Source organism: Scomber scombrus, chromosome 17, assembly GCF_963691925.1.
Source record: "Scomber scombrus chromosome 17, fScoSco1.1, whole genome shotgun sequence".
NCBI classification, from domain to species: Eukaryota; Metazoa; Chordata; class Actinopteri; order Scombriformes; family Scombridae; genus Scomber; species Scomber scombrus.
The window spans coordinates 17,016,688-17,036,861 of NC_084986.1; the positions used below are offsets into that span (position 1 = coordinate 17,016,688).

A 20,174-nucleotide genomic window follows, 5' to 3' on the forward strand; every position below is an offset into this window, starting at 1 on the left:
TTGAGGATTTAGAGCACAATCTTTTCAGGTCTACAATGACAGTGTCTTCATATATTTCTGTTTGTATTTGAAATTACAGTTTTTCCACACAGACGTCTCCAAAGACTTCCCCACCCACGCGTTACAGCACAAAGACAATGTATTTTGTTTACAGTCATCACTCAGACATCTCTAACATCTGTAACTGTAGAGTGGAGAAAAGCAGAGCTACAATAACAATCTACAAGTGGCAGTTTCAAACGTTTTCATTCCTGTTTCCATGTCTGGCAAGGAAGAAGACCTAAAAATAGAACTCCACCAGCTAGCCAGCAAAGTAAATAAATACCATTCATCATTTGTGGGGCACTCTCATTGTCCTGAGGTAAGAGAATGGTGCTTTGCGGTCGGTGTAATGCTTTGTCATACGTTGTGTCAAATTAATAAGAGTGTGACCAATCTAATGAGAGTTTCAAAAAGGTCAGTTTCTTGAGCACTGACATGTTTCAACTGTGGCATTTCAGAAGTGCTTTAGTGGAAAAAAGTAAGCTACAAAGCCTTGGCCTTTCTTATGCTGATGAGGCTGCAACTGCGAAGACCTTTTGGAGGTAAAAAATAGATTACTGTACTTAGGTAAATTACCATACAGAGGCAATAATTTTACCTGAAGTGATATACAGCAACCATGACTGATGTGCGACTGAGGAATAATGCATTAAAAACAGCACGTCACAGAGAGCAACAGTGAACGGCATGGTTGGACAGAAGGCTCCATAGATCTCAAACAGTACATAAATCAAGCAGGGCATATTTCAGCATGCTGTACCATTTTTTAGACAGAAGCACAGATAAGTGGGCAAGAAAGGGGAGGGGAGGGGGAAGGGGACAGGATAACAGGGTGGGAGCAGGGTTACCTTGGTTAAGTTGCTGACAGCTAGGTATTGTGCGGACAGCTGGGATACCCGGTGAACGAAGCCCTTGCCAGCTGCCTGTCCCTCCCAGAGACGATGAGCTCTTTCCCTGAGACTGCTCAGTTCTGCCTCCCGACTGGCCATCTCCTCAAGCACACACTGGGCCAGTACGAAGGAGGAGTAGGAGGAGGTGGGAATGAAGTAATAGAGATGAAGAGGCGATAGGATGTGTGTGAGCAAAGTTGAGGTGCAGGGTTATATGTAGGTGACAGACGTAATGGAGCACAATGGAGAGGTGTGTAAGCATCACAAAAATGTGGATCAAAATTTGACAAAATGAAGGGACAAAAAAAAAAAAAAGAACAGGATGTGAGAGGCACAAAGGAGGGTTAACATGTCACAATAACAGTCAGAGCAACAACAGCACATCAATATACACGGATTAAGACAGGGGAAAAAGAACATCATAAAAAACAGCATCAGCAGTATTTCTCTTGATGTTCGTTTTTTAAAAAAGAAATGCAGTTATTCAGTTAGACACCACAGCACAGACCAGGGAGAGGGGACAAGCCTGCATGTATTGTATTGTACTTCAGGTGCTGAGGGAAGAAATGTAATTGCTTGCAGGGCCAGACAAAAGGCAACGAGGAGAAGTGCTACAGCGGGCGACAGAGTAAATACAAAAATAGCAACAACGATAAGGGCAGAGCTTTGAGATGGGCTTGATATATTTTTTCTCTTTTGTCAGTTTTATCTTTTTAACGCTCTGTGCCTCTCTTCCTTTTTTTTGTCTCTGCCAGACATGCTTATCGCATCCTGAAAAGGGCCTTTTAGCCACGCAGTGCTTCAGCTGTGACAGAAGGAGAATTAATTAGATTTCTGGACTTTTCCTCTGACTATTGTGTCAAGACGCTGCTCTATTTTGATCTAGTGGTGCTCGACAAATGTAATTAGGTCCTCGTCTTTTCCCAGCTGATTTGAAATTGTACTATAGGGATGCATATCAGATGGAGATCTACAACTATTTAGTGTTCTTGGAAAATCTACTTAATATTCAATTTTATGGTGGAATGGCAAGGTTTGAAGAGAAGAAATGAGAGAGCTTCAGTGATAGCAGCTGAGAAGATAAATTTAAGGAGCGCGCGCAGTATGACATAATGTAATTTAAATAAAAAATGGATCCTACAGCGTGGATTGAAAAGGCCTGATGTGAAACAAATCCTATTGCTACGGGAGTGTCCATAAAACACTGGAAAAACCAAGAGGCAGACCCATGAATATTCATAATAGTTGGAATCATGTAATTTTAACTGTGATATCCAGCTGTGCATTGACAATACTGTGTGGACTCACAAACCCACCAGTCAGAGCCCCATACAAGAGTGGAGTCAGGTGTGACTGTATGAGCAGAATGTCTTTTGTGCTCCAAAATACCTGTAATTTGCTGAGCTCCTGTTTTTTGGCTGGGAGGTCATGAAGCCGAGCACTGCTCTCCTGTACTCTGACCTCAGTGCTGTTCAGCCAGTCCTGCAGAGGCTCAGCACTGGCCTCAAACTCTGTCATCTGAGACTGCAAGTTCTGGAAATATGGTACATAAAGTAACTCATCAAACACAATGAAAACAACTTATATAGGAACTGAATCTGCACAAAAGGACACAACTCAGTTTTAAGAAGCAATTTCATGCTAAAGAGCAGAGAGATCTTCACACTAATATGATCTGTGTATAATCGGGAAAATAGACATAGAAACATGGGCATTCAGTCTGCATTCATGTTAAAATCCAAAATACAGTAGATGTTTTAGTCCCTTTGATAATCAGTTTCTTCTTTTTTTTTCTAGGGGAGTCCTCAGTAAAGAAAGCAATGCCAAACAAAAGTAAATGTTAACCAACCTTGAGTGCGTCCTCCCTCATCTGTAGGTTATTCATCAGGCTCTTCCAGTCCTCTCTTGCATTTGCCACTTTGGCCTTGATTCCCTCCACTCTGTCTTTGGACACTACTGCCATGAGCTGCTCCCCACTGGCACCTACTGTACTCAGCCTGGCCTGGCCATGCTCCCTGTCACTCAAGAACTCCTGTGGGGATAAGCAGACAAAGACAAAGGAACTGTGACTATTTAACACAAACACACACACAAAAGGGAGGAGGGTGTGAAAGTGAAAGAAATTGACTGAATGACAACCCTCCACTTCTTTTTGTCCTCCACAACGCCTGATGGGCAACTGAAATCAATACAGTCATAGAAGACATCGCCAACAGATTTTTTTTTTTCTTGCCGTGTCCCTGAATCTCACTTTACATGGTCCAAACCAGTAATTAGATCCAAGTCATTACTAATTCTATATACATGGGCAGAAGGAGGGGCCTGACCCAGGGAGGCAAGAACAGATAAGGAAAGTCAGTGAGCCTGAAACGTGTTGGTTTTTACATAGCTCCTCCGTACCCACCCATGAAAATGTACACACTAACACACACACACACACATACATGCATTCACAGACACACATGCATACACACACACAAAAAAACCCTCCCTCAGAGCTGAGCCGATGACAGTAGCGCAGCAGGGACCACTCCACCATCTGTGCAGTCAGCACATCACTTACACACTACAGCTCCAGTCTCCTCACACACACACACACACACCTACACGTTTGGTAAAGTGCAGCTACACACAACCGTAGACAGTCTGTGTCATTTGCTGTCGCTCTGCGTCTATCTACATATGTCTCTTTATCATCATCTCTCTCTTCTATGTTCATCCACTGTCTGTTTCACACTTATTACCGTTCTGTCGCTGCCACTGTAATTCTATACCACCAATTAAGCGTGACACAATGGATGCCCCCACCCCTGCCACACTGGCCCTCCTGGAGGTCAGCCATGTGGAAACATTGTTCCACATTCCTCACCAAGTCAATAATAAATAAAACATGACCACGTCTGTATGCCTCTCTCCTCCACTGCCATATACTATGACTTTCCCCTTCATCCTTGAAGCTACACTAGAAACTTCTGAAGGGAGCAAATGCAAAAACATCCGTTTGGAAAATGCAACAATCTCTTCAAATAATCTGTTGTGCTTTTGACATTCTGAACTTGCTTCTCTCTTCTGTGACTGTGTGACAGCTGATAAAATAAATCAAGCACATGTACTACCTGCACTAAATCTCAAACGCTGGAGTAAAATCAAGTTATGTGCTTTGTCAGTGTCAGAACTTCTTAAATTCAGCTCAAAGCAATAATGTCAATTCCTTAGTGGTAACATGGTGGCGGACACAGCAAGGTGTCTGAGAGGTAATTAACTGTGTGGTGCAGGGTTGTGGGGACACCTACCTTAACCAACAAGCACCTGACTCTTAGCCAGGGCCCTGGGGTGCTCTAACAGGCTGCCAGACTGTTACACCTGCCAGCCTCTTTGAGAAAGACGCAGATTTCTCAGAAAGAGAGACACACAGAGATATTTTGAAGAGAATGGCACAGAGACCCTGCTGTGGCGCTTTCTCTCGTCCCTCCTGGCCATGTGCCTACTCCCACCATATCAAGCCTATGGCAGGTCCCGCCACTCCAGCAAGCCCACTAGAGGACACTTAACAGTGGGTTTTTTGTAAAACACAGACTCCCTTTGAGCCATCTCCATTGAAAGGAGATTGATTCTTCAACTATTACATAATTTAACTTAAAAATGTATTCTACCATATCAACCTTTGCTAAGCCAAATGCATTCCCAAAAAAATAAAAGTAACCCTAATTTCCAATTACCAACTGCAAATTTAACTGCAACGTCCTCTGACACTATCATTGCTTCAATGGAGCCAGTTAATGGCCAGTAGTATACTTATATATATTATATATATATATATATATATTGGCAAACATGTGATTCAGTCTGTGTATTTGCTGCTTTCTGTCTGGTCAATTTAAAACCTCTCTGGTGCACAAAAAGAACGATGCTTTTTAAAATTAACATATGAGCAGTAATAGCTGAACAGACAGAATGTGATCTTTGCAGTGATATTTGCTAACACCATAGTAAGAAATGCATACGACCAATATTCACAGATTCACACTGTAAACACAAAAACACAAAAGCTGTCTCTTACTTGGATTCTCTGCAGAGCAGTGGAGGCCTCGGCGACACTCTGTGGCACATCGAAGCATTTGGCGGTGCTGATTTTGGCATTGACCAACCACTGCTGGAAGTCTCTCAGAGCTGCACGGAACCTCTGCTCCAACAAGCGCTCCTTATTTTGACACTCTCTGGATGCACGGAGACTGAGACTGAGGGGGAAGAGAAAGGAAAAAGACAGACTGAGGACAGGTTGAAATCCACACAGAGAAATGAACAAAGACTGAGAGGGGTTATGAACCAATGACCTGTCTGCTGTCTACTGCCCATGTGTTCATCAAAACAAAGAGGATACATGTGCAGACGCTCAGACACTGTACATACTGTCCTCACGTGATTGATGAGCAGAAGAAAGGGAAGCCAACGAGATGAGCAGGAATGAGAAACTGGCAGGTGGAGAAATGGCAAAGTAGGTGAAGTGGAAGGAATGAGCGTTGGGGCAAAGCGGGAGAGTGGGGGATGGTGGTAAGGGGTGACTGCGTGGGAGGGGGTTGAGAGGCAACATATGAGTGGGGCAAGAGTTCACAGGGGTGACAAGATGGAGATAATGAGCGATGACAGGCTGATGCTGTAAGAAAAAGGGTGAGATGACAAGATATGGCAGGGAATAAGGGTGACAGTTGGATTTAAGTTGTTTATTCACCAGAATTCTTTTCTTTTCTCCATATATACTTCGACATTTCTAGCTGAAAATGTGGAGCGCAACAATAATACAGCTGATAATAACAGGTATCTGAAGCAAAGTCACATTTATTTTATAAAAGATTTTAAGCATGTTGAATAGAATAATAAAACATGTTGAATAAAATAATCTAGAGAGTCCCTCTTTAAGCATCAGCCAAGATTGCTGGCAGAAGGAATAACTAAAGAAAAGAAGGAAGTAAAACCATGAACCAGACACAAACTGTAAGTTACAATTTTAAGGTCAAAGGTGCAGCTCTAACAGCAGACAAGAACACTGACAATGGATGACTGTTGAGTTGAATTAAAGTTAATAAAGCCAAACTTTCATAACAGGGCACAAATTGTTGTCTCCTGCATGAATCTCCTCAGCCTTTCGTTATGCCATGCTAAATGCCATGTTGCATTGAAAACAACAAGTATGCAGGAAAACAAATAACTAGGTTTCATACATATCGGGCAGTGGGTGAAGGTTAAAGCAGGGAGGGGGGAGTGGAAGAAGTGATGGAAAAGATGACACCAGGGAAACAAGGTGCACAGCTGTTTAGGCAAAAATTACTGTCCAAGCGGAGGCATGAAAAAACACACATCATGCAACTGAAGCAGACCTAAACACACACACACTCACACGTTAATGGACACACACACGCACACAAACACCCTTGAGTTTTAATGATGCGATGAGGGCATGAAAGGCTAACACGGTGGGGATAGCTTGGGTGTGGAAGAAGCACTTTTTTCTGCTGTGACAGGCAAAATCTGGCATGTGCTATGAAAAGCCTTTTCCCTCCTCTATCTCCTCTCCTCTGACTTTTTTTTCTCACTGTCTGCCTTCTTGCTGCAGTGCTTAATGCAGGACAGGTGCAAAGAGTGCACAGGCCAAGTCTACCACAGACAAAAAAAAGCCAAGTGAATGAGGAAGGGTGCTGTTTCTGCCAATCAGCATCCAAAGCCAACTACCAGCCAAAGCATCTCCAACATGTTGACCTCATTCAGGTTGTCAGCCAAAAAATGTTAGTCACAGTCCCTCATACTATTCTACAGTATCTCAACATGACTAAATATTAGATTCATGCAAATACAGTAAATCATTTGTGACAGAAGTTAATACTTGTGTGCTTGAATAAGTATGCATGGGTTACAAATGAATAACTTGAATATGCATGTTTGTGCAAGCAGATTCTTTTGTATGCACTGTTCTTCTTGAAGAGACATTGTATGGTGTGTTCACAAACAAATGTTAAATTAGGCTCAAAAGCAGGCAGTTAAAGCTCAGTAAAAGATTCACATGCAATGTAGCAGCTTGGACCATCCAAATGTATATGATTTCCCCTCAAAATCACACTCAGCCTTGCATAAAATTAAGCCTGGTGAAGGACACAGACCAAAACAAACACGGCGAACAAGCAGTGAAGTGAAGGTAGGGAGGTTAAATGTCGCTTAGCAACTGGTGGCTCTGCTGTTCTCGGTCACCTTTCACCTTTGTCTGGCTGACACATGTCACAACTCTGTGTGTAAGATGGCCACACACAAACGCACAAACTTCCTTCACAAAAAAAGCTTGTTTAATTGAGAACTAATCCTGCACCATACAGACATATGAGCTGTGTTTATGGAGAGCTCTGCCCTTCTACTGTCGTGGATCTGGCATAAATTATGTTGTTTAATTGATTTTGTGCAATACAAGATATCATAATTTGGCATAAATATTCCCTATAGGACTAATGACAAGGCTTGGATATATAGCTGAATTCATTATTACATTACATTAAGATGATATCCACACATGGCAAATGCATGCAAAATTACATTCAAAATAATCAAACTGACATTCAAAGCAGTTCTCAGTTTATGCAGACTTATGCATCCTCTGTGTGTGTTTATGAAAAACAACATGCAAAAGTGTTTCCCTCTCCCACACAGTATACATCCAAGGAGAAAGATTCTTCTCACCTGTTGTGTTGCTTGATAAGCGCAGTGACCCGGTCAGATTGTGAGCCCAGGTCTCTTGAGTATCGCACCAGGTCGTTCAGTTGGCCTTTCAACTTCTCTGCCATCGGCTCGGCGCTCTGCAAGCTCTCCAGTATATCCTAAATAACACAAAACAGACACCAGCTGGCTCAGTTTGCGTGTGTGTGTGTGTCAAGGAGAGACAAGCACCCAACAGATCTGCATGACACCCTTCAATCAGTGCTCTCGCATTCCTATTCACACCCTGGCTCTGTCCTTTTCGCTCCTCTCACATTCACACACACAGTCACACACACGGGCGCTCCAACACACACGCTCCAACACATACTCACAGTGCTGCTTGTACAATAGCATTTCTGTTCTTCGCGGAGTCTGGCAGGAAGGAGCAGTGGATAACGTTCTCCCGCTCTCCTCAGCGTGCCTCACATTCTGCACTCACACAGTCATGAAATCCTATCCCATGAAATATGTACAATATCTCTCTCTCTCTCTCTCGCTCTCTGACTCTCACCCGCTCACTCTCTTACTGACGTATGACCAATAAACAACCCTCCCTCGCTGCCTGTTCTCGTTGACTCGTTGCTGCTCTCTTCTCCCTATTCTCCTTCCCTCCCTCCTGTGCGTTCTACTACTTTTTCTTCCCTCCTCTCTCCTCGTTCTCTCTCCCTCCTCCCACTCCTTCCACTTATTCCCTCTCACACATTTTTCCTCCTTCTCACTCTCTCTCTCTCTCTCTCTCTCACGCTCTCTCCCCGTGGAATTCAGCTGTCAGCCCTCACAGATGCGGGATTGGTTCAATCGCACACAAACGAGCGCGTAACGAAAACAAGCCTGGACACAGGAAACAGGCTGGAGGAGGAGAAAAAGGACCGGAGGAGGGGGAAAGACTCCTCCTCTGTTCTTTGACAGCCTAAAATTGAGGAGAACCAGAGAAAGGCATTGCCGAAGAAGCCTGGGGAGGAGTATGGCATGTTCTTGACAATACAGAGGTATTGTCACACTGTAAACATCCTGTAGAGGTTAGAAGCAGAGCAGCAAGGGGAGATGAGGAGCAGCAGCATGTAAGAAACGACCCCTGTAGCCCAGAAAGACATCACCATACACTCCTGTTCAAACAAGTCAAAGTACAGACAAGGGAATAAGTAAAAGAAGGGATGGAGGGAATGTTTGGGAGGGAGAGATAGTGGAGAAGAATGGCAAAAAAAAACAACAAAAGGGGGAGGGGTAGAGGGGACAGAAGGAGAAGACAGAATGAGGAGAAAACAAGGGAAACTGATGGGATTGTAGCTGTCAGTCCTTCCTCATCCCAGTAAAGCTGATTTACAAACTAATCTGTTTTTCGGATTTACAAATAGAATGGATAATTACTGACAGAGAAAGCATCGCTGAATGCAGGGGATGTATGGCTGCACGGGGTGTGTGTATGTGTGTGGGTGCTTTCAATTTAACAATGCTAATCACCTTCTCTAAAATTAACATGGTACAGTACTGCACAGTAGCCACTATACGCTTTTTACACATCACAGTTTGCCAGTCCAAATCCCGGCTAAACAGAAGAGTTTTTATTACTTAGCCTATTGTTTTTAAATGAACTGTTGTTAGTAAATGAACAGTAAATAATTTAGACATAATGTCGCCATTTATTTAAATCCCATGCTGCATTACCTTAGCCAGCTGCCATCCCTCCACTGCTTCCTCGCCATTGCTCCGCCCTTCCGCTTTAATCAACTCTTGGCTCCACCCTCTCAGTCGTCCGTCTAGGTCTTTCAACTCATCCTCCAACTGAGCAGTCAGACGGTCATATTCTTCCTCTGAGGCTGCAGCAGCGGCCAGGGCCCCCTCCAGACCGTCCCTGGCCCTCAGAGCGGCCCCCTCCCATTGCTCCAGGGCCTGGGATAGCGCCCACAACTGTCGGTCCATTGCTTCGCAGCCTCCTGCCGCCGTGTGCTCTGCTGTGGAGGCTGCGCTCCGACGAACCCTGCTGAGGCGCTCTCGGCCCTCTAGTAGCCGATACTCCACACGCTCCTGAAGAGATGAGGAGACAGGATCAAAGTTGCTACGGAAACTGTGGCTACGGAGACTGCAATCTCCGGTTCTGCAGCCGATTCTATTTAAAGCTGCCTTCATCATTTTTTCTTTCATCTCCGGCTCCATCACTTTCTATCTGTACTTCTTTGATTGTACCTGTGCACCATCAGTTCTGATGTACATTTGTTTAATTTGCTATGTAATTAATCTTGCTGTCTCCATCCTTCTCCACCTCCATCTCTCAATTCTGTGTGGAAAGGTAGCACTTGGAAGGCAGAGGGTGTGAAAAGCAAACACTTGAGTGTGATGTGATAGCAGCAAGCTGATAGAGAGATTAAAAGGATAATAATAAAAAAAACAGCATCGGATCATTTTAGTGTGTGTGAGAAGGATATGAACATTAACCTTGATTGGGAAATAGAAAATGGTGCAGCTAGCTTGTGTACACAACAAATTATATTTCCTCATCTATTAAATTGCTTCACCCTATGGCTCTACAAACACACATTTATAATGTGATAATTAGGACCCATGTGTGAAATTTATATGCAAATCAATATCTCCTTTCATATTTTCTCTCTTCTGTAACTGCAGAATAATTAAACAGACAAAAGCTTAATTCCACTGCTGCTCTTTCAAGTTTTTGTTTTTTAAAACACGTTGATAGTCCAACTTATTGGTATTAAAATGTGCCAGGAGAAATTGTGATATTTGATATGGGAACTAACTGCATCAATTTCAGTTCAACCCATAGTTTCATAGCAGTAGTCCATTAAGATTAGATAGGTTCAGACACCTATAATTCAGCAATCAGTTACCTTAGCAACAGATGATAGGTATACCACCTTGAAACTGAGTGTACTTTCACACACAACACATTAGTGTTAAGAAAGGAGCAGCATAACTTACACTCACAGTGGCATTAATTCAGTGAAACATTGCTTAGTGTTACACAGTTCCTCAAAATGAAAACAATTCTGTACGATCTATCAGCAACACTGGGTTGAATTACTGTCCTGTTGTACTCTAATGGTCTGCATTAATTATATACAGAGGTAAAACTATTTCAATAAGTATGTAATTAGCGCCTGCTTATAAACTTTACAATTATCACATTACTGTCAAACAAAAGGACAACATTGTCAAATAATATTTCTTGTGATTTTAAAACCATTAAGGTTAATTATTATTAAATTAAGTGTTTACAACAAAACACACAAAACAGATCTTTCTTTCACATACAAATATATTGAATTACAAATATTTCTAGATATAAAATGAACAAGTTAGAGCTTACTGTTTGTATTCTCACACACTTCCTTACCCTCACTTCTGATAGTTTCTTTTTGATGGAAGCAGAGTCTCCTGATGTATCAGACCAATGCTGCAGCTCTTCTCCTGCAGTCATCAGCCAATCAGTGAGCTCCCTAACGGCCTCCAGATACTCCTGGTGTTCCAACAGTACAGCCTGCGTCAGGCGTACTCTTTCCTAAAGAATGGACACAAACAATGTATATGTTCATGTTTTGGTAACCTGTAATATCGCCGAAATAATTTTTTAACTGTCTACAGTACCAGGGGATAAAATAACATCATACACACCTCCACCAAAGCTGTGAGGTCATCAAATTGCACCTGCAGTTGGGTGCGGGCACCATGGTTGAAACCTGCATCACTAGTCTTTTTGAAGAGTTCTCTGGCTTTTTCTTCCAGGCTAGACAACGCCACCTGGTGGTCTTCCAGGTCAGCCAGCAGAGCTCTGAGTCTGTCTAACTGTGAGGCCTTCTCTCTGGGACCCGGCTGGGGGATGAGTGGAGCACACACCTCCCGCTCCACAGCCTCCATCCAGCACCGCAGTTGGGCAGCACTCTCCAAGTATCCTCCCCACTGTGAGACGGTCCACTCTAATCGACTGGAGGGAAGACGGCGGATGTCTGTGTTAGACTGTGACTGGCCCACATGGGAAATACACTTTTTGAATGAAGAGAAAAATCAGATTGGATCAATCTGTACAGAATCTAACATGGATTTATCAAACATGCTAAAAAACACGGATCATCTCTTCAAAACTGTCAAATAATACTACCTACCTACCTACCTACCTGCCTACTATTTTGAGGATGTTGAAGAAAGAAGAAAATGCAGCTATATGAAAATGTATGAAGTTTAAGTAAAAAGTATCAATATACTTTCCTTCTCTGATTAATTAAAACAGTAAATTAGTGCATTATTGTACTTATGTATTGGTTGGTTTAAATTTACATAATCTTGGCACATAAAATTTGTTCATAAAATGCTCAAGAATGAAAAACACCTGGTACCTCTTTATCTGTCCTCTACTGGTACAGTGTATAATTCAGACCTATGATATGGTCAAGAAATTTAAATTGTCTGTAATGCTGGCTTATCCCCTTTTATCTGATGGTTAAAAAACGCACAGGCGCAGATACACACCCATAATTTTTCTTGCCATCTGTTACCCCTGCATGTACAAATAACGCAATATCCGCACACTCACACACACATGCACCTCTATTTCACCTGCTACCCCTCTCCTCCTCCTGTTATCCTTTTCCCCTTAAAACACAAACACATCCCATGTGTGACCCGCTGTTTGCCATCCGCCATTTAGTCCCTAATGAGATAAATTTTTTCTAGGAGGGGCCATAATTGCTCCATTAAACACACACACACACACACACACACACACACACACACACACACACACACACACACACACACACACACACACACACACACACACACACACACACACACACACACACACACACACACACACACACACACACACACACACACACACACACGCTGTCATACATGCACACACACACACACAAAAGCACTCACAAAATCAGACTCATCAATCAGAGTTACAAAATGAGACTAATACTTTTCATTATGTATTTAACCTGATGGTAATTAATGGCATTGAGACATCAATCTATCATGATGAAAATAATCTGTTCCCTAGATAGAGGATTTTTGGCACACAGGTAAATGGCCTCTAAAATGCCCAAGGGTAAACTTTTTAATGGCACACAAAGTAAGGCAGAAAAATGGGTTGGCTAAATTAAAGCCTGTTTACAGTTTACTGCAATTCGTGCAAATGAAAGAAATATTGCGTAAGAATGATATGTTTCTTTTAATGATACTGTGTGATGATATCATATGGGGATCATGCCACCAGTTTATATTCCTGGTAAGCAGCCTCTGTACCTGTGGCAGCTCATGGCAGTCACAAGCAGCGTCGCCCAAGCATCCTCCACCTCCTGAAGCTGAGAGCGGACCACTTCCTGTCCGGCGGCACCATAGCTGTGCAGGGCCAACTCGCCCTTACCCATTGCCATACTCAGCTTGACCTCACCCTCCCCCTTCAAAAGCAGGATGTCCTGTACAAATAGAGCCAGGTTAGAGTGAACTGGATTTACACATCTGAATTTTGGATTAATCTATTCTCAACCAAACAGCCCCCTCTTGTGTTCATTGGAGCAACTGTGGACTGTAATGGTTGTATTTTATAAAAAGCTGAGTTAGAACAAAATTACTAAGTTTGAAAACATTATGATATGTACTCACATAATGATTCCAATAACAGTTACCTAATGCATTTTATTTTATCCTCATCCTGTGTTGTGCATTTTTTATGCAAGTTGTCTCGAACATTACTACCAAGACAGATTTCTACAACATTGTGAGAGTTGTTTATTAAATAGATGCTGCTTTTAATTCAGTTTGCCCTCTCTCACCTGCACAGTTTCCAGCCTCTGCTCCAACTGCTCTTTGGTCCCCATGGTGCTGTCCACTGTACCCAGTCGCTCCTGGATCTCCTCCAACCAGGCCCAAACCCCCTGGAGGGTCTCGCCAAAGGCCTGGCTTTCCTGACAGCCTCGCAGCCTCTCCCTGGCTGCCTTCAGCAGGGCTTGGTGCTCCATCTGGAGCTGGCCTGTCACTCTGACCTCTCCTCCTGACCCCCGTCCTGCTTCAGACAGAGACTGGGCCTTCTGGCAGACACGCTCGATTGAGTCCCTAGAAAAAAAGAGTCATATGCTATTATTCAGTATGTACAACAAGTAATTATACCACATCTTTGAAATATGGCGTCACCCACATATACATACCGTCTTGCTAGCAGCTCCTTATGGAGGTTTTCCATCCTCTCCAGCTCTTCTGCGGTGTCAGGGGCACCTTGTTGGCTGTCTGCCCCAAGAGCAGGCTCGCTCCTGAGGTTGATATCCATCTGCTTAAGCCAATCTCTTACACCTTCCACAGTGTCATCGAAACTGGAAAAGAGGGGAGAAGTAAGATATATTTCCACTCAGCTGATACTCGGCACACAGCATTGTATAAATACAAGATGCGACAAAAGTGATGACATACTTTTTCAAGATATCGATACTCTCTTCCAAGTCTCGTTGGCTCTGAGTGCAGCTGTCCAGATAGTTCCTCCACTCTCTCTGACAGGAGGAGAGATGCTCTTGGACCTGTGTGGCTCCATCTTTTGACAGGTGGAGTTGGAGCCTCTCAGCCTCCTCACAAACCTGAGAGAGACGCTCCTCACCCTCGGACATCCGCTTTAATGACACCTGTGGATGTTGGTGGCAGAAATGTGTGACCAATAAAATCTGACATGGACCTGCAGAGTTTTTGAATGTTACAACCCTTAGCTCTAGATTTACCACAATCATTGAAAATATGACACTCAATTATATACCCCCCCCCCCCCCCCCCCCCCCCCCCCCCCCCCCCCATACCCCAATTTAAGTTCTGATACAATTCCTGATTGTATATTATTTAATGATGATTTATTTCTTACTGAATACAGGAAATTATGTGGAAAATATAAACATCACTGTTACATATAAATTTAAATATTTATTGTGGTACAATTATTACTCACTCTAATCATCAAATTTTAATTCAGACTAAAATGATTGTGGTGTGACAAAGTTTCAAAGTCAGGTATCAAAGGAAAACTGACGACTGACAGACCTGAATAAGTCATGGATTAATAATAGTTTAACAACTGCACATCAGGACTATATGAGCATTTATAACAGTACCTTCAGCCGCTGTAACTTGGCTCCAAGGACGGCAACATCTCCTGATTGATTCGAACATTCTTTTAACTCCAACTTCAGATCAACAAGCCAGGAGTGGAAGTCTTGGACGAGCTCTGCTTAGACGAAGAGAAAGAAAAGGTAAGATGGAAAGAAAAGGAAATTATACAATGATGACAAGCTAGGTAAAATGAATTTAGAGTAAAAAGAAAAGCGGAGATATATGTTTTCTTTTTACGATACACATATATACGTAGAAGAGCGAGAGCTAGAGATGTGTTGAGGCAGATGGGAAGCGTGGGCGTGTCCACACTGTGCAGCGCCAGGTTGCCTTGGCAACAAGCCCAAAATGACTCCCTCAAGAGCAGATGTGACGAGAGCGACATTACTCTCCGAGGCACAGGTGTGTGTCTGAGCAATGAGAGCGCACTGGTGTACCAGACAGTGTGTGTTGATGTGGTGTGGGTTGTAGTGTGAGATTTGAGGGGGGAAAATGTTGGATAATCAACTCTAAATCTGCTGCACCACTAACATTAACAAATGACATGCATTGTGTAGTAGTACACTGTTTCATTGGGTGATTATGAGATGTTAAGTGTTATTAACATTTTATGTTCAGTGGATGCCTGAGTGCTGCTACCATTACAAAAATGACTAAAATATTGATCGAGTTAAAGAAAAATAAAGCACTTGAGGGGGAAAAAAAGATAAGCCACTACAAAGAATATTCCTAGTCTAAATCCAACTCCATAAAACAAATTCTAACTACAAAATGAACCAGTCACTCTTACCATTGAAGTGAAGCTGTAGCCCATCCTGAAGGCTGCCCCTGGCCTTGGCACAGCGCTGGGCAACAGCCTCCGTTCTCTTGGCAATAGAGGTGAGGTCAGAGGAGAGGCGAGAGAGCTCCTGAGAGGGATGTGACCTGCACAGAGCACTCAGAGCATCTCTAGCTGAGTCCATGTCTGCCCTCTGTTGCTGAACAACAGTTTGCAGGTCCTGTAACAAAAGAGCAGAGGGAAATAAGAAGCAAAGACCGCATGTATGTTCATCATTAAGGAATGAGTAGACACAGTGACACAAGTACTGCATACGCCCTGCAGAGGTTTCACACAAAAAGAGTCTCTGCCAGCTAAAAGGATGCTGTCCTGTAGTTGAGCCTGACCTCTGACCTCTTGTAGAGTGTGGACAAAAATTCTCCCTTCAAGGATTATTATATATTGTATTATTACTATGATTATATATATATATAGAGAGAGGAAGAGTGGTTACTTTTGGGATTAAGTTTCTATATATTTTTGGAATTACTGTGTTGCTGTGCCACATAAAAATAAATGGTAATGTCATACCTTAACAGTGCCAATGTCTTCAGGTGAAGTAGCTTCAGTGAGGTCAGATAAGGAGCCCTCAACTGTCGCCAGCCTTTCGGCCATCTGCGACATGAGGTCCTCCAGTCGCTGCTTCTGAAAACTGAAGTAGGTCAGAGTGTGTTTGGCCTGGTTGTACACCTCCTGTGCATGGACCAGTTTCTTCCTTAGGTCTGACTCCAGCACCTGGTTCAATCAGAGACATTTAGCAGCATAAGACAAACAAAATCAGTAATAAACAACATGCAAACAGTGAAGAATATATTAAAATATCTGTACAGCATTACATGATTAATTTCACTCTATTTGTTGTAAGTTAAAACTCGGATACAGTGATACTATTTAAGTTATAACAAATACATTTATTCCATATATTGTCATTAAGAATAACTTATTATAAATTGTTGAATAAAGTTATTATAATAAAGAATAAAAATGTTCTAAGCCAACACGATGAGCTATAATAATTTTACCAAAGTCCTCCTCTATTTCTCTTTTTGCCACCACATTCACCTGCATGTGTAGCGGGGTTTCCTGGAGCTTGGCTCGCTCTTTTAGCTCCGTCACTCTCTCCTGCAGGGCATCCAGCCTCTGCTCCCTCTTCTCAACCTCAGCCTGCAGACCAGAGAGAGCGGGACATTTCAATTAAATCACACCAGCTGTGAACTCATCCTAAATATCACACCACCAACATCATTCAAACACTTGTTCATGCAGACTGTCCATCCTGATCTGACCTGAAAGGTGGCGAGGTTGATCTCTGTCTTTTCCTTGTCACTGAGATTAGAGACACTGTCAGTGAGATCAGCGATGGATGTGGCAGCCCATTGGTTGATGTCCTGCTCCATGGTCTTGAGGTCGTCCCATAGGGTCACGCAGTAGCCCAGTCTTTCTGTGTTGGTTTGTATTCTCTCTGAGACCTGACAGAGAAGAGACCAGCAGAATACACTTCAATCAAAAGGAGAGGTGGGATTTATTTTCCTCTTTGTGTTTAGTTTTCCCTCCCTGTCTCCCTGTAAAAAGGGATGGTATGCTTTACTGGGAGTTGGGAGGAAATAGGGACTTAATTGGTTTGACAGATGTGGGGATGAGAAGTGAGAGAGAGAGAGAGAGAGAGAGAGAGAGAGAGAGAGAGAGAGAGAGAGAGAGAGAGAGAGAGAGAGAGAGAGAGAGAGAGAGAGAGAGAAACAGGAAACCAGATAACGTGTCTAGACTTGTTTATATTTCTGTCTCATTTGTGACAGCTGAGCAGCCAACTAAATCCCACAAGAGAAGAAGAAAATGGAAAAAAGGGAAAAACAGACAGAAATAAAGATCATTAAGAGAGGAGCAGCAAAAGTGCTTGGCGGAGCTGTACGGTGGACGTTGCAATTGATTTTTTTTCATGGTCACAGTAAACAACTACACAAAGCTTTTCATACTTTTTATAGTCGTTATCATATTTCAGCTCCAGACCTGAGTTAGACAATATTGACAGTTGATGGAAAAACCATATAGGACCACAATGTATGAATGTCACAACACTATCATTATTTCACTCAAGTATAACCCAATAGTTCCAGGGTATAACTGCACTTGTCTAAATGAAAAACATTCTTAGACTTCTACTGTCAAGACCCCTCTTTACCAAAACATATATGTGGCATGGCATGTTTGTTTGAGCATCACTCACCTCGAGCCACTGGTCCCTTAATGTCTTCATGTCTTTCTGGATGAAGCACATATCAGAGTTGGGAACCTTCTCCAACTCTCTCTGAAGGTCCTCGACGGTGCTGATGAGCTGGTCCATGTCTTCCTGTTTTTCTCTAAGCTCAGACTGGACCGTCTCATGCTGGAGGGACAGAGAAGAGCACTGAAGGAATGACAACAAATCACCACTAGAGGGAGAGATACTGTACAAACTGGAAAGGAAGGACTGGTGGTTGCAATCCTATTTCTGAGAGTCGCTGACAGATGAGATCATGCACATCACAGCCTGACAGATGTAAATTAATAACTGCAGAGGAAAACAAACAGTTGCTGGTGAGTGAAAGCTGTGCCTCCAACTTTGGTGTTAAATACTTTGGTTTTAAATATTTTGACAAATTAAAGGATTAAGTTTAATGGATTGAGGAATTTTCTCTGTGTCTTCCATGAACTAAACCCTATTTTAAAAATCCTAACTATAAATTATGTTTACTATATGCTACATTTGAAAAGAAGCAGAAAAAAACATTATTTTCTTCTGACCCGTGTGAATGTTCTTTTGGCCTCCAGAGCATTATGGTTATGGTCGGGCAGGTTGTGAGCAACAGTCTGGGCATTCTCCACAGCAGTGCTGAGGATCGCCTTCAGGTTTTGGAACTGACGAAGAAGATCCACCACAACTCCACTCTGTTCCTGACTGCATGGGAAAATAGAGAAACAGTTTCTGCATTGTTTCCATTTCAAAATAATCAGAAATCATTCTACCCCTCTTCTTTCTACCCACAGATTAGCCCTTTTGTCTCCAAACCATACAACCAAAAAACAGAAAGAGTGAAAGATATTAAAGCAGATCAATATGAAATGTCCTCTCTCTCCTTATCCTCACCCATTGCTGATCAGAGTCCTGACATTCTCCCAGGCTGTCCTCACCAGGGCCACCTCTCTGCGAGCCTCCCCAGCCAGCTCACTGTCTCTCTGGGCCAGCTGGCTTCCCTTCTCCTCTAACCACTGTTGTGAGTGCTGCAAGGACTGGAGCTCATCCTCCAGCTGGACGAAGAAACGCAGCCTGGAAGAAATAAATGCAGGACAAAACAATAGGGGTTACAAGCTTGATTCCAGCATGATATATCTCATTTTTCATTCATTAATTCATTCATTTGTCTATCTAGAGTTGGCTTCATTTATATACTGTGTATTCTGGAGGAGTTTGGCAAGAAGTACATCTCTGAATCAAAAGCTCACATAATCTATTTGAAAGTGACAAAGAATATATTTAAATAATGTATTATAAGAACAACAAAGCTGCAGCAAAAGTATAGAAGAAACAGAGGTGTTTCCACAGATGTGTAAAACTGCAGTTACACAAAAACAATTATTCTGTGCAAGTCAAATTAATTCTGTCAGGGTCCCTTGGTGGGCAAGGGGTTAAGGTGTTGACCATGAACTGAAATGTCCTCACTTCACCTCCAGCTTTTATTGCATGTCATTACCAATCTCTTCTGTCAATTAAAATGAAAGTGGAAAATACCCCCCCCCCCCCCCCCCCCCCCGGTTTATATAGGACTGATATTGCTTTTCAGAGGCCATGTACATACCTGTTTTGAAAGGCTTGTACAGAGCTCTCTCTAGCCACCTCTTGCTGTGTTTCATCCTCCAGTTCCTTTAAATTCTTCATCACTTCCTTCCTTCTCCCCCTGAAAGAGCTCCAGAGGGCCGTTAAAGCATCTGCTTCACTCTGCCTCCATCCCACACACCTCTGTACCTCCTCCAGAGCCATTGTGAGGGCCACGGCCTGTCCCCTGCAAGAAGTTCTTCCCTGAGGATGGCTCACATCTTTGGAGCCCCGCCACTCTGCACCACACAGGTGAAGGTGTGCCTTGCTCAGCTGCCCATCTAACCCCACTGCCTCAGCCTCAAGCCGGGCCACATCTTTAGCAACTTCCCCTATTCCACGATGAAGCTCATCAGCTTTACAGCGATCCCAGCTCCCCCTTCCCTCCACAGCCTCATGAAGGTGGCGCACAGCTTTGGCTGATGCTCCGTGCTTCTCAAGAAAAGCCTTTAACTCAGTCAGGCACTCTTTACGGAGGAGCAGTAGACGTTGGGATTCATTGAGAGGTTGTAGGCAGTCCTCCCTCCAGCCCTTGAGCTGCTGTTGGGCCTCTGGAGTAGAACAGCGAAGCAGGGAGAACTCTCTTTGGTGGAGAGTCTCTTTCAGTGCTGCATGAGCCTGTAGCTGTGCCTCATGCTCCTGGAACAAGATGGTTCAATTAGACACATTTCTATGAGCTCCAACAGCAATCAATATAAACTTGCTTAATGCAACTGCGCAAAGTGCATAAAGG

The 20,174-nt window shown here is 43.1% G+C and overlaps 1 protein-coding gene across 3 annotated transcripts in view; it reads right to left on the reverse strand.

Moving 5' to 3' along the window:
• syne1a (spectrin repeat containing, nuclear envelope 1a) overlaps nucleotides 1–20,174 on the reverse strand; it is a 118,247-nt gene that overhangs the window by 67,592 nt on the left and 30,481 nt on the right. For all 3 annotated transcript variants that reach the window (XM_062437170.1, XM_062437171.1, XM_062437172.1), the window contains 21 exons: nucleotides 19,425–20,080; nucleotides 18,716–18,895; nucleotides 18,373–18,526; nucleotides 17,816–17,974; nucleotides 16,881–17,063; nucleotides 16,657–16,758; nucleotides 16,126–16,329; nucleotides 15,568–15,775; nucleotides 14,780–14,892; nucleotides 14,097–14,302; nucleotides 13,838–13,999; nucleotides 13,466–13,745; nucleotides 12,936–13,108; nucleotides 11,301–11,610; nucleotides 11,023–11,187; nucleotides 9,336–9,695; nucleotides 7,653–7,789; nucleotides 4,993–5,170; nucleotides 2,782–2,964; nucleotides 2,322–2,465; nucleotides 891–1,046 (listed from right to left, as the gene is read on the reverse strand). In XM_062437170.1, coding sequence (XP_062293154.1) covers nucleotides 891–1,046; nucleotides 2,322–2,465; nucleotides 2,782–2,964; nucleotides 4,993–5,170; nucleotides 7,653–7,789; nucleotides 9,336–9,695; nucleotides 11,023–11,187; nucleotides 11,301–11,610; nucleotides 12,936–13,108; nucleotides 13,466–13,745; nucleotides 13,838–13,999; nucleotides 14,097–14,302; nucleotides 14,780–14,892; nucleotides 15,568–15,775; nucleotides 16,126–16,329; nucleotides 16,657–16,758; nucleotides 16,881–17,063; nucleotides 17,816–17,974; nucleotides 18,373–18,526; nucleotides 18,716–18,895; nucleotides 19,425–20,080 — 4,413 coding nt within the window. The remainder of the gene's footprint in view (nucleotides 1–890; nucleotides 1,047–2,321; nucleotides 2,466–2,781; nucleotides 2,965–4,992; nucleotides 5,171–7,652; nucleotides 7,790–9,335; nucleotides 9,696–11,022; nucleotides 11,188–11,300; nucleotides 11,611–12,935; nucleotides 13,109–13,465; nucleotides 13,746–13,837; nucleotides 14,000–14,096; nucleotides 14,303–14,779; nucleotides 14,893–15,567; nucleotides 15,776–16,125; nucleotides 16,330–16,656; nucleotides 16,759–16,880; nucleotides 17,064–17,815; nucleotides 17,975–18,372; nucleotides 18,527–18,715; nucleotides 18,896–19,424; nucleotides 20,081–20,174) is intronic.